The 13,615-nt window shown below is 32.1% G+C and overlaps 2 protein-coding genes across 6 annotated transcripts in view; both read left to right on the forward strand.

Moving 5' to 3' along the window:
* Window positions 1-2,971: 2,971 nt before the first annotated feature.
* On the forward strand, window positions 2,972-4,058 carry LOC115880360 (NADH dehydrogenase [ubiquinone] iron-sulfur protein 3, mitochondrial-like). The gene is made up of 4 exons (XM_030897571.1): window positions 2,972-3,121; window positions 3,178-3,243; window positions 3,297-3,544; window positions 3,602-4,058. Exons 1-4 carry the CDS (start codon window positions 3,061-3,063, stop codon window positions 4,004-4,006), a joined length of 780 nt encoding a protein of 259 aa, XP_030753431.1. The 5' UTR covers window positions 2,972-3,060; the 3' UTR covers window positions 4,007-4,058.
* Window positions 4,059-4,158: 100 nt separating this feature from the next.
* LOC115880327 (longitudinals lacking protein, isoforms H/M/V-like) overlaps window positions 4,159-13,615 on the forward strand; it is a 32,014-nt gene continuing 22,557 nt past the window's right edge. For 4 of the 5 annotated variants that reach the window (XR_004049836.1, XR_004049835.1, XM_030897529.1 and 1 more), the window contains exons 1-6: window positions 4,159-4,403; window positions 4,609-4,795; window positions 4,847-5,163; window positions 5,230-5,376; window positions 5,438-5,528; window positions 5,590-5,719. Coding sequence is in view for 3 of the 5 variants with exons in the window: in XM_030897529.1 (XP_030753389.1) it covers window positions 4,625-4,795; window positions 4,847-5,163; window positions 5,230-5,376; window positions 5,438-5,528; window positions 5,590-5,719 (856 nt within the window). In the remaining 2 variants the exon portion in view is untranslated. Of the gene's footprint in view, window positions 4,404-4,608; window positions 4,796-4,846; window positions 5,164-5,229; window positions 5,377-5,437; window positions 5,529-5,589; window positions 5,720-11,470; window positions 12,360-13,615 lie in introns of those variants that run through there. The other variant, XM_030897530.1, reaches the window with a different exon arrangement.

Below are 13,615 nucleotides of genomic sequence, written 5' to 3' on the forward strand. Positions count from 1 at the left end.
ATGGTTTCTAGGAAGAATTTAAAATCTCTGATCCCAAATTAACTTTTATGAGCAGGTATTAATATCTAATAAATATGATAATTCTACCTGATATCGGTTCCTGTTTGAAGAGAGAAAGTGTCGAAACTGTTGTAAAATTTATTATACCTATATAGGAACAAAAGACTAAAATGTGTTACTTCTAGGTATTATAAAAATAGTTAGAGATTATAATATACTGTATGATCGAATAAAAACGGCGTCAACGATGGCTATGAAATGAAGATCGCTGACATTTTATATGTAAAATTATATGGGAAATGTCATCGATCGTCATTTCCAAGCCAACTGGACGCCGTTTTTTTTCGATCATACGGTATTATAAATTTTTGTACCTTTTAATGACAATTTGTGTCATTAAAATAGTTTATACCACCCGAACCGAACATTATAGTAAAGAAAAAAACACTATAAAAAACACAATTTTTTCAAATTTCCACTTGATCCACCCTGTACACGACCTGAACCTGTCGGCCACTTGTGAAGTCGTTCGAGGTGCAAGAGGTGTATGGGAGGGGCAAAGGGCATGAAGGAGACTTAACTTGCGTTACAAAGGGCCCTATGACTCACCTCACAGGTGGAATAATATACAGCAGGCATAGAAAAAGATCGCTGTCAAAAAAGCTTACGGTCTTTCTTTTTTCGGACATAAGACTGAGTGAAATATGGGACGAAAACTTTTGATTTTTCTATGAATGACGCACTGGCGAAGCGTAGGGGAGGGTAATGGAGGTAATTACCCCCCTACGATTTATAATTTATTTTTTTATTATATTTTAAAACAATAATTAACTTACCAACACATTACTTAATGACATAAAATTAATATTTAGACAAAAAAGAGAAGTCGCTGACACTTAGGGCTTTAGGACGTCTTGTTTCTTTGGGAGCATTAACAACTTTGTTTTTTTTTATATACCTGGATTTTTTATTTTATTTTTTATTGTATTTGGGACGTCATGTCATAAGCTTCAAAAAAAAAGAAATAAAAAAAACATAGGTATTTAAAAAAAATGATGGTGTCAGAAAAAAGTAACGTTTTAAGTGATTTTTTACGTCGCCAAAGGATAACGCTGAATAAGTTTCTTTGAGAATGCATTTGTAGATTTTGTGGAAAGCACTGTTCATTAAAATGTTGTATCCTATGTTATAGGGCTTGTTCCTCCATTTTCGGAAAACATCCGTACAGATATATTATTTCGTATATTTTTCATTTTATTGATTATATGGAAAGCGCTGTTCATTAAAATGTTGTATCCTATGTTATAGGGCTTGTTCCTCTCTACAATTTCCTGTCTCACAATGTACCGTTTGTGACCAGGAAGGCTTCATAGTTTCATAGTTGTCGATTGTCGAAAGAAATCAGTACATGTAGATATATTATTTCGTATATTTTTTATTTTATTGATTTTATGGAAAGCACTATTCATTAAAATGTTGTATACTATGTTATAGGGCTTGTTTCTCTACAATTTCCTGTCTCACAATGTAAGTACCGTTTGTGTCGGGGAAGGGATCATATAGTTTCATAGCTGTCGATTTTCGAAAGAAATCAGTACATGTATATTATTTCGTATATTTTTCATTTTATTAATTTTATGGAAAGCACTGTTCATTTATGATAATAAACTCGTAAAAAAATAAAAACCAAAACCGGAAATTTCAGTTTTACCGCCATATTTCCGGAAATGACAAAGATAAGTTCAATAATTACTAAACCGATTACCATTGAGCTCACTGACCGGCAACTTTACTCTCATTTAATCCACTCTGTATCTCTTACCGTTTCTTAGATCCCCTCTGTATAAACCCGGAAGAAATTAACGAATCCGTGACAAATATATTCCACCATTATTCTGGTTGCTCCAAACTGATGGTGAAAAATCATAAAGAAATCTAAACGAACCTATTTAAATATTTACAAGCCGTCGTTGATTTACTATTTTGTATGCGGAATGTTGAATATGGAGTGAAGTTGTGACTCACTGCATCTGAATCTCTACAACTTTTGGGCTTATCTTCCAACAGGTTATTTCTACCTGTTTATCGACACATTTAACGATCTTTAAAAAGACATTATGTGTTTTTGGCAGTAAAACTTTCTATAATTACGCTCAATTTGTTCTTAAAATTGCATATAATGCACTATTAAGACATCTATAAAGTCAATTTTAATGAATTTTTACTACTAAAAACTTCTTTAGAAAATATACTAAGAAAATTTTAATTTTATCAAATGAAAAATTGAATTCCATATATTTCTTTGGCTAGGTTCATTGAATAATAAGACTGTGACGAGGTTTTCCAGGAAAGGAAAGCAGCATCGTTTTTCCAAGAAAACTGTATGACGTAAGTTACGTAATTTAGTTATCGTCCCCCTATCCAAGTATATCGATTTTTTGGAAAATCGCCTTCAACCAAAGAAAAGGGTTTTTCAAATTTTGTTTTTCATATAAATTCAAGAATTTTCACTGCACGAAGAATAATTTAAACATAAATCCCTTTACATAAAATAGGATATTTTTCAAATAATCCCAGTCTGTATCGCAAAAACTTTTCTGGAACGCTTCCCCCCTGCATCGAGCCATTTCTCAGAATTCCAGGGGATGATCTGAACTTTCGAAAGGTCAAGGGTGCTTCGGAATTGTCTTCCTTTTTTGGGCATACACTTAAAAATCGATGTGCGATGCTTAAAATTTACCAAGGTCAGAGACAAAGTATAATTTTTATTTTATTTAACAAAAACGATACCAAGAACCAAAATATAGCGAAGATTTTGTAGAAAAAAACAATAACCTGAATAGAAATTTAATAAAAAAATAATTTAATTTAATTATTTGTTACTCTGAGGTATACGCTAGTAGTTGAAATAGCCCCCCGACACTATACTTATTTATTTATGACTCTGAACTGTAGTTCAAATGACCCAATACTGACAGCTCGTCAAAAAACTTAACCACACTTTTTTTTCCTGACAGATTTGTCAATATTTTTGTTAGGTAACACGATTTTACTGGAGAAATGGCTTCGATTTTAAGGCAAATTACCAAAACCATTCGTTCTCCAACAGTACAAAATGGAGGTAATTGTTTATACGAATTTTTAACATAACATGCCTTATTATATAATAATTTTCAGTGGTATCAAGTGTAACGAGACTTCAGAGCACTGCTGCTGACAAAGTTCCTCCTGCAGAGACTAGGCGTGAGTATTTAACGTTCTTTTCATTCAGTTTTAATCAAAAACCAACTTCATAGCCACTGTGAGGAAGTTTGACTTCATTGCTCGCAGTCAACTCACTGATTTCGGTAAATATGTTGCCGACTGCCTTCCAAAATACATCCAGAGAGTACAGATCACTGCCGGAGACGAACTGGAACTGCTTATAGTACCGGAAGGAGTCGTTCCAGTACTACAATTCCTGAAAGACCATCACAACAGTCAATTCACTAACTTGACTGACATTGCTGGCATGGACGTACCTTCCAGACCTTACAGATTTGAGGTATAACAGTTTTTTAAATGTAAAAGTCATAGAATAAGTCTATTCATATAATTACAGGTAATCTACAATATTTTGTCGGTAAGATTTAACTCCAGGATTCGTGTAAAGACTTACACAGATGAACTGACTCCAATAGACTCTTGCAATGAGGTACATAAAGCAGCCAATTGGTATGAAAGGGAAATATGGGACATGTACGGAGTGTTCTTTGCTAACCATCCAGACTTGAGAAGAATTCTGACTGACTATGGTTTCGAAGGGCATCCGTTCAGAAAAGATTTCCCTTTGAGTGGATATGTAGAGGTGAGGTACGACGATGAGAAGAAGAGGGTTGTCATTGAGCCCTTGGAACTGGCTCAAGAGTTTAGAAGGTTTGAATTATCAGCTCCTTGGGAACAATTTCCAAAATTCAGAAACGCCCCACCGGCAATTGAAGAAGTAAAAACTGGAGATAAACAATAATTAAGTATAGAAATTGTATCATATTAAGTTAATAAACTGTTTAAAACATGAATTTATTATTTACAAATTTTTGTGCATGTTTATTCTAGCTATAGGCAACTAATTAAACCTGTGCCTACGCATGACAATCTCCCAATGTCCAAAAAACAAATGACGTAAACAATTACGTCACTCACAAAAATAAAAATGGTCGGTTTTGTTTTTTACTGTGTTCGGTGAAGCTAATTTTCCGTTTTTTCCTCGTTAATTCGCTGTGTATTCGCGTGGTTTTGGTGTCTCGGGCAAGCCGAAGGAGGAAAATATCGAATTTTCTTTTACAAGTGTCTTGCAAGAAAGTCTGTGTTGTTTGTTGAGGCGGTTGAAAAATTCAAGGTTATTTTTCAGGGGTCATTCTAAGGTATTTATTGATTTACTACTACGTAAAACATTCTTACAAAGCTATCGCTTACATAAACATTAGAGGAAAATAAATAAAAAAGACATTTCGCGATTGCGATTCTTAGAAACATAAATATAGTACACTCTTATGAGGAGATTCTCTAGGAGATACAAACACTCAATACTCAAAACTGGTTGTTATATTAAGATATTGTGTCTCGTAGTTTCAGATCAGCAATCATGGCCATGCAACAATATTGTCTTCGATGGAATAACCACCAACCCAACTTCATATCTGTGTTTTCTAGTCTTCTAAGTAACGAATCTCTTGTTGATGTCACTCTGGCTGCTGAAGGAAAGCACCTTCAAGCTCATAAAGTTGTTTTGTCCGCTTGTAGTTCATATTTTCAGGTAAAATATAGAAATACTTTGATTATATTATTTATATTGTTTATTTTACAGTCATTGTTTACTGTAAACCCTTGCCAACATCCCATCGTGATCCTGAAGGATGTTAAATTCATAGATCTAAAAATAATGGTAGATTTTATGTACTACGGCGAGGTGAATGTGTCACAAGAACAGCTTCCATACATACTCAAAACAGCAGAAATGTTGAAAATAAAAGGTCTAGCCGAAATTCCAATGGAACAAACTATTAACAAGACAACCAGTATGGACAAAACTGAACTTCTAACTGCACAAGATTCAAACTGGAGCTCGGATGGAATGCCTTTGCAAACATCAACTCCTTCACCCTGTAGTCCCGGCAGCAGGAGGTGGGTTTTGGTTAAAAATGAGATAAAATTGGTTAGAAATAATTTTGTTTTTTATTTTCTATGTAGAAAAAGGTTAAGAAAGTCTTCATCGGGTTCAGGCTCAGGAGAAAGACAGGAGCCTGTAATAGAACCACCACAGAATGAACTGATTTTAAGTCAAAACATTCTTAGTTCTGTTATAAAGTCTGATCCAGGAGGGTACCCAGATAACAGGTAAAATATTCCTTATATATCCCAAGTTATCTCTGTGTAATTAAAGAAATTTTCGATGTAGTGTTACACAGAAAAGCAGGGATTCTACAGACTTGCAAAGAGGAGGTTCACATGAAAGTGTGGAGGGAGATACATTGCATCAAATAACATTGGTAAGTCTTAAGAAATTATTTTAAATAAAATGATATACATAAATAATTGGTAATTTTTCAGCAAGTTCCTCAGCATCAACAACATCAACAAGATGTTGCTTTGCAACACAGTATAGAAAGTCAATCAACGTCATCAGAGATTCCAGGTACTTCTAGTAATGTTCAACATCAACCATCTCAGCCTATTACAGGTAGGATTTGTTCATATTTGTTGAAATATCTCATATATAATATAATTCTTGAAATATAATCTCCTAATACATTACAAGAAACAATAATATTATACAGGGTATTTTTTAAGAATTCTACAGTTCATATTATTTATCAAGAGTTATACAGGGTTATTCAATATGTATGTATGTCAATATTCCATGAGAATATTGATAAATGAGGTCTAAATTATATAAAAATGCATTTTCTACAAAAACTTGAAGAGATAAGTAAAAAATGGTATAATCCAATTTGATAGACAATTAAATTGTGCATCTGATCCACGTAAAATATACAGGGTGTTCCATTTAAATTAAACAAGTTATTGCCGTTTAAAGTTAGTAATTTAATATAAATTTTTAGGCACTCTGTATAAGGTAGTATAATTTTTATTATTGCAACACAAAATTTAGTAAATGGAAAAACTTCAGTACAATATTCGGTTTTAAAAACTTAAATACACCATTAAAATTGTTATTGCATTTTCACAAAAACGTAAATATTTCAGAAACGGTAAGATTAAAGTGGGGTTTAATACAAAAAATAAATAAAGGTAAATTTACCTTTATTTTAATCGTAGAAACTAAAAATGTAATAATATACAGGGTGTCCCATTTAAGAAAATACAACATTGATATTTTCTATTTATTTGGGTCACTCTGTACCTTTTGAAAATAATTTTAAATTGTAGCTATAGTTGTCCTCCAATGATGCCATCACTTACAATTTCTATAAACCTAATAATTTTTTGGCTACAGTACTCTGTGTTGAATGAGATGAATAATTGAATAACCCTGTATATTTTAATAAATTATTAGAATTATATAGGAAGTACCATTGTATATTATTGTGACATTTTTTTGAAAATATATCTGTTTTTTTCCGCGATTTTTGACCGTATTTGTTCAAAATTACAGAATAAATTGTTTTTCTATGATAGTTTTCTCTAAAATTCGGTACTAGTACTAGGAAAGGCTAAGATTCAACAGCAGAGTGTGTACCTGTCTCTTTCTATCCGTCTTCCGTCCAACAAATCCTCTATTTTTTCTCTCTCTCTCTTGACATTGACAAACGTACAAAGGCTAAGCTCAATGATTTGCAACCTTTTTGGTCCGTTCTCATATATTTGTCTCATTTATTTCATCTCATCATTACAGATCCCTTGGCGTGCACGTCACTGTCTTTATTGGTTATACATGTTTTATATGTCTCATCGATCACTTTGGTGTCAATGTCAATAACGTATATATACCGGGTGTCACAGTATTATGCACTCTGTTTCAGTGAAGTGATACCTCAGTTTTTGTTTTTATAGTGGAGTGCTTTAAGCCCTTATGAGATACAAACCTCGGAATTCATTTACTGCGAACGAATTTTTATAAAACTTTTTGCATTGTATTGTTAATAAGATATATTACAAAGTTTACCTATTTAAATTCGTTGCTTTCACACACACATACAAGATGGCACCTTTTTCTGGAAAAGCTCTGTATCAGGATTCCTATTTGAGATTTTCACTACAAACATTTTACAAAATATATGTTTAATAGTAGTTCACATTTCAAAAATATTTTTATAGATATACAGGGTGAGTCAAATATATATCATGTAATTATTATTTGCTATAAAATTCTGGTTCCAAAAATACCTTAATACCATAGAGTATATTAAATGGTCTTTGAATTATGATCACGTCCATGAGGACGTCAACCTAGACGTCCAGGAACCTTCGTATGAGAACTTCTAATCGAGACGATCGACTTATTGTAAGTTTATCGCTAAGAAACCGCCGTTTGCCAGCTTTTTAAATTGATAATGAATTGCACTTAAGAACTGTACATATTAACTAACGGACTACAAAAAGAAGATTAAATGAAGCAAATCTTATGTCAAGAAGGCCTGCTTCGGGACCGGGACTTACTAGATGTGTTGACTAGGCCCAAAAGTAAAGGCACAAATTACCTATAACATATGCGAAAGAAAGCGACTGCATCGGAAACCGTTCGGCAAATCCGACACGCCTATTGAGTGGTGTAAATACACCAGTCGTTTAGTCCGGAAACCCATGCTGTGTCGTATTCGCTTGCTGGAGTGACATAGTGCGTGGTTATATGTTTCTTTTTAAAAACGCGTGTAGGATTTTTGTTGAACTTTTGAACTGTTATTTCTAAGTTTTGGTAATTTGTATATCTTATTTAAAATGGGATACAAATGTGTTTATTTATAAGGAAAAAAAAAGATATTTATAGTATAAAAAATTAATTTATTTAACAAAATTTAATTAAAAATGTGACAAAATAGTTACCTTTCTATTGGTTCTATCGGACTTTTTTCGACTATATAAATCTTTATTTGTAAACTTTAATACATCAAATATTTTTAATCTAATAAATCATTTAATGATGTAAATAAGAGGAAATTTCTCACATGGGTGGTCAAATTTTATAGTTTTCATTATATCAAACAGCCTCTGAGAAATGTTTTCAATTCAAAATGCCTTTAATTATGTTTGACTACATCATTAAAAAGGGTCTTCAAATACATCAATGTGATATTTGTCTAAAATTTGCAAAAGAATCCGAATCTCTGGATAACTCGAAATTATTTACCCATTTAAAAGCCTTTGATCATGAAAGTGGAAAAATTTGTTCATTTTATTTACAGGCCGGAAAAATTATTTATATTAAATTTTGATGAGTTTTGCACTGAAGAAAACATTCAGAGGCTGTTTGATATAATGAAAACTATAGAATTTGACCACCCATGTGAGAAATGATTCTAGTCTTATTTAAATCATTAAATTATTTACTAGATTGAAAATATTTTATGCATTAAAGTTTACAAAAAATAAATATTTATATGGTCGAAAAAAGTCCGATAGAACCAATAGAAAAGTAACTATTTTGTCACATCTTACACACACAATTAAATTTTGTTAAATAAATTAATTTTTCATACTATAAATATCTTTTTTTTCCTAATCTCCTACGAACTGATATAATATGACGAGCAATCTATTAAATTATTGAGAGATTATGTGCCTCGATAACATATTGGTGCAGATTATTTTCACCCAAACAAATAATAACCCAAATTATACATTGATGCGGATTGTCTATGAACTCTTTCTGAAGGCCACAGACACCCTGTAGAACTCTCCATAATTTTAGAGAATACTTTAAATTGACTTACATAAGCTCAGAAAATTTCACTTCAATACAAACTTTTGTTCTCCTTGCAAAAACCGCGTCGTATATGACGCGCCACCCTGTATAATTCGATTTCAATCAAAATTTCAATGATTAGAATATAAGCAGAATAGGTATAGCTTATGTATTAGATTTATTTATTTCAATAAATTTACTTAGAAAAAGAATTAAAAAAATCAAAATATTAAGAGAAGGAAATAATTAAGAATTTACTAAAATTACTAAAATAAAAAATTAAAAGCAACGAAAAAAAATGGGTAAACATTTTAGTATTTTATCTATAAAACACAATACACATTAATACATTGACAGTAATTGAATTCCGAGGTAAAAGTCTCTGGGCATTCCACTATTAAGGTATTGTTATTATGATATGGTAAGGTATAGTATAGTCTATAAAATGAATAACTTTGAATTTTGACCGTTACCGTTTTACCAACATGGCAAATATAAAATTCCTCTGTCAAAAAAGTTACTGATATTCTTTAAATTGAGTGCCTGAACATAGCCTGAACGAATCAGGTAGGTAACTCTTTTTACTTTCGTGAAATAGAAAAGGAAAATAATAAAACAAGTGACAATTCTTCCTCTTCTTGCAAAAATCAACACAAAATGTCGTAATTGTCAAAAGTAAAATGTCATCAGCTTTTGACATTTCTAAATATCAGACCAATGCCGTCTCTAATAGAACAGCCTCGGAGCGAGATTTATGACGTCACGCTAGTTAGATACTACGGATTAATAAATATGTTGTAGAATACATGGAAAACATAATTATTCCTCGTATTTTTTATTTGTATTTTAAAAATGATATAATTTACATGAAATATACATAATATACAGTTAATAAATACAATATATATATATACCTATTTATAGTAATAAATACTTTGGCAAATAAACTATGAACCATATAAATACAGTAAATGTTTTACAATATACACATAATGAATAGGTACATAAGATAATGGGTAAAATGTAAAATATATTTTAAATTTTGGGGTTTGAAAATCGATCTAATTTAACAAAAAACATTCAATATCTACTAATAGTGATGTATTGTTATTAATGTTCGAAAAATTATATTTGCAAATAATACAATATCATAGAAAAAAAGGCGTCATTTCGAAGGCGGATTTTCTTGGTATTTAGGTTCGGGAAAAACGCTGATTAAGTTTTCATTTGGTTTTACATCATTTTTATTTGGTTTAAAAAAAACGTTTCGGCTAACATTATAGTCTTCATCAGTGTTGTGTCATATGAAAAAAATACATAATTTAAAACATTTTAAAAAAAATTACATATAAAATATTCACACCACATACCTAATGTTTACTGCAATTAATAAACTAATATAAACTTGTCAAAAGATGACCACATATTTTTTAAAATTATTATTCTTAACACTAAAACTATCTACATTGACAATGGAGTACGATTTCAGCCATATTGTAAATCATTTGCTGCATTTGTATGTTTCATAGTTTATTTGCCAAAGTATTTATTACTATAAATAGGTATATATATTGTATTTATTGTATATTTCATGTAAACTATATCATTTTTAAAATACAAACCAAAAATACGAGGAATAATTATGTTTTCCATGTATTCTACAACATATTTATTAATCCGTAGTATCTAACTAGCGTGACGTCATAAATATCGCTCCGAGGCTGTTCTATTAGAGACGGCATTGCGTCAGCAGGGCCGCAAGTTGCTAACCTAATAAAATTAACACTAGAAAAGCCCGCGGGAACTGTCAAATTCAAAGTTATTCGTTTCACAGACTATATATACAGGGTCGCTGTTATGTATGGAAACGGTCGATTATTACGTAAAATATAGGAGGTACCGCAAAAAGTTAAATATAGAAGTTATAGGGTTTATAAATATCTATTAGCGGATAATAAATTTAAGTATACAGGGCCGGTCTTAAAGTCGTGGCACATCAAAGTTTCATTTTTTTAAAGGGAACCCCCTGTATATTATTGCATATTTCAATTCTTCCTTCAATTCTAAGCAAAAATCGAAATACACACATTAATTAAATCGAATTGTTTGAGTGATATTTTCAAAAGTCAATAACTCGGAAACGGTTGGTTTGAAGTACACTGTGTTTATTTCGATTTTTGCTTAGAATTGAAACTTTGATGTGTCACGACTTTATGAACGACCCTGTATACTTAAATTCATCACTCGCTAATAGATATTTAAACATCCTATAACTTTTGTATTTAACTTTTTGCGGTACCTCCTATATTTTACCTAATAATCGACCGTTACCATACATAAAAGCCACCCTGTATTTACAGAAACAAGAGGAATTATTGTGACACCCAGTATATTAGTTCATCCAATCCATTTTTATTGTCCATACACCCATCCATTCAAAATGCACCTGCAGTTGAGTTTAGCCTTGCACTAAAGTCTCTGTCTTTTGTATGAAGAAGAAAAAGTCCTTCGTAATATCTCCCATCTCTCTCACTCTCTCGTACCATGTACGTCCCGTTTGTCTTGCAGGCCTCCATTGGAACGTGATGGACCAAAATTTTTACCCCCCTCCCTGTCAGACTCATCTCCATAACGACGCCACTCAAACAACTCAGCAAAATCCCAATCAACAACAACAGCAACAACATTGTCAGAACGATTTGGGGCAAGGCACTCAAAATCCTCAAAGTCCTGATTGTTTCCCCGGGCAAATAGGGAATTCCCCACCTCAGATCATACAAAAAAGGAAGAGAAGTGTCAATCCTCAGAGCGATGAGAATTTTATCAAAGCCCTCGAGGCTGTGAGGTTTGGGGGGATAGGTTTTTGCAAGGCTGCCCGAATGTACGGCGTGAACAACCGAACTCTTTGGTTAGAGTACAAAAAGCGAGGCTACCCGAATTTTCGGTTAAGCATCAAGAACAGGAAACAGGAAAACAGTACCCCTCAGGATCAGTCAAGTCCTCCAGAAATAGTCCAGGGAATTGGAGTTCAAGAGGCTCCGCTTTTTGTCAAGCAGGAACAAATGTATTCTGGTAAAATCCCGAGCGAGGAAAATCATAACCATCACCATCAGGATCAGATCATTTGTACGGCCTCTGCGGGCGGAGGTGGTACTCATCCCATAGCTCTGATAGGTACGACTTTTTTCGACGGAAAACCCATGGATTTGGGACCGGTTTTGCACAGGCCCAAGTACCTGGACGCTGCAACTGCTATGGCCTCCTCGCAGGCGTTGAATTTTCAGAGCATCAATTTCGAGCAGATGTGAAATTGACGGGTTATTACGTCACTTCCGTTGATGATCGTGTTCAGTCTTTGAATAAGAAGACTAAGGAAGGAGCATAATGCTATCCATGTATTCATGCATGGTGGGCGGAAAAAGCACTCTAGGCAGCTCTAGGGTGGGGATCCTTGACAGTTCTGTTTGACGATTCATTTGACACATTTGAATTTGATTTGAAATTTTGTGGATTTGTCAGTCTTTACGGAGCTTATTTTATGTTATTTATTATTTATTCTACTACTGATAGTTGTATAAAGGTAGTAAATCTAGATGGAAATTGTGGCAGAACTTAAATTAACAGTGACACTATCGCGATTTATTGAAAAAGACTATAAAATAGTTGGTTGTGTAGCGTGCGGTAGATCTCGGCAAAAATTGAGTGAAATAATGGAACAACTTTTCGCTAGTAAGTGACTATATAATATACATACGTGTAGTAAACCGATCATTTATGAAATTCACTTAAATTAACTAAATTATATATTTTTCTTGCATTTTAGCTAGAGATAGATACGTTAATTTGACTTACCTGCTTCAGTAGCGTATCGGATGTTTGTGGTAATAAATACTTATTATAACTTATCTATTTTTATTAGAATTATATATTTTTATAACAATTTTAATAACTACCAACATTTATTCACAACGTAAAATAAAACAACAAATTATTGAGTCTACCCCACGTCTACCCTACATCATAGTTTTACATTTTTTAAATAAAATTAGAACGACACTGATAAACCGGAATTTAAGTCGGCCATATTTGAGGCCCATCGCGGTGTACCTAAGATTTTTGATATGCTCCTTCCTTAGTCTTCTTATTCAAAGTGTTCAGTAAATAATTATAAGATTGTTGTTTCCGGTTTTTTACGAAAAAAAAAATAATAAGGTTGTAAATTTCGAGGAAAAAAAGTTTTTATATTTCGAGTACCTAAAAAAAATATTTTTTTTTTGTGTAAGATATTAGAAAACTTTCGTTTTTTAGAGACTGATTATAATAAGTTTCTTTGTAAAATTTATTTATTGTTTTTTTTTCTGTTGTATGATGTTATACGATAATTTTTACCTGTTAATATTTAGAGAAAAAATATATTAGGGAATTTAATCTTAAAATTAACTGAAAATAACCAAAATTGTGATACTAATTCGACTTTATTCTTTGGTTTTCCTTGGGTGAACTTTGACAATAAATTTAAAAAAATTACTGGAAAAAAAACATGTTTTCCCTAATATATTTTTTTTGTCCAAGACATATAGTAGATGTGTTTGTGCCATACCACTGTGTTAGTTTAAGCAGCTATGATCGTACTAATAACCCGTAAGTATTCTTTTTTTTTATCGCATAAACAAAAAAAAACTGTTTTGAGCTCTACTTTTTTTTGAGAAAAAA

The sequence above is a fragment of the Sitophilus oryzae genome, unplaced genomic scaffold, assembly GCF_002938485.1.
Source record: "Sitophilus oryzae breed Bouriz unplaced genomic scaffold, Soryzae_2.0 scaffold_1621_pilon_pilon, whole genome shotgun sequence".
Classification (NCBI taxonomy): Eukaryota; Metazoa; Arthropoda; class Insecta; order Coleoptera; family Curculionidae; genus Sitophilus; species Sitophilus oryzae.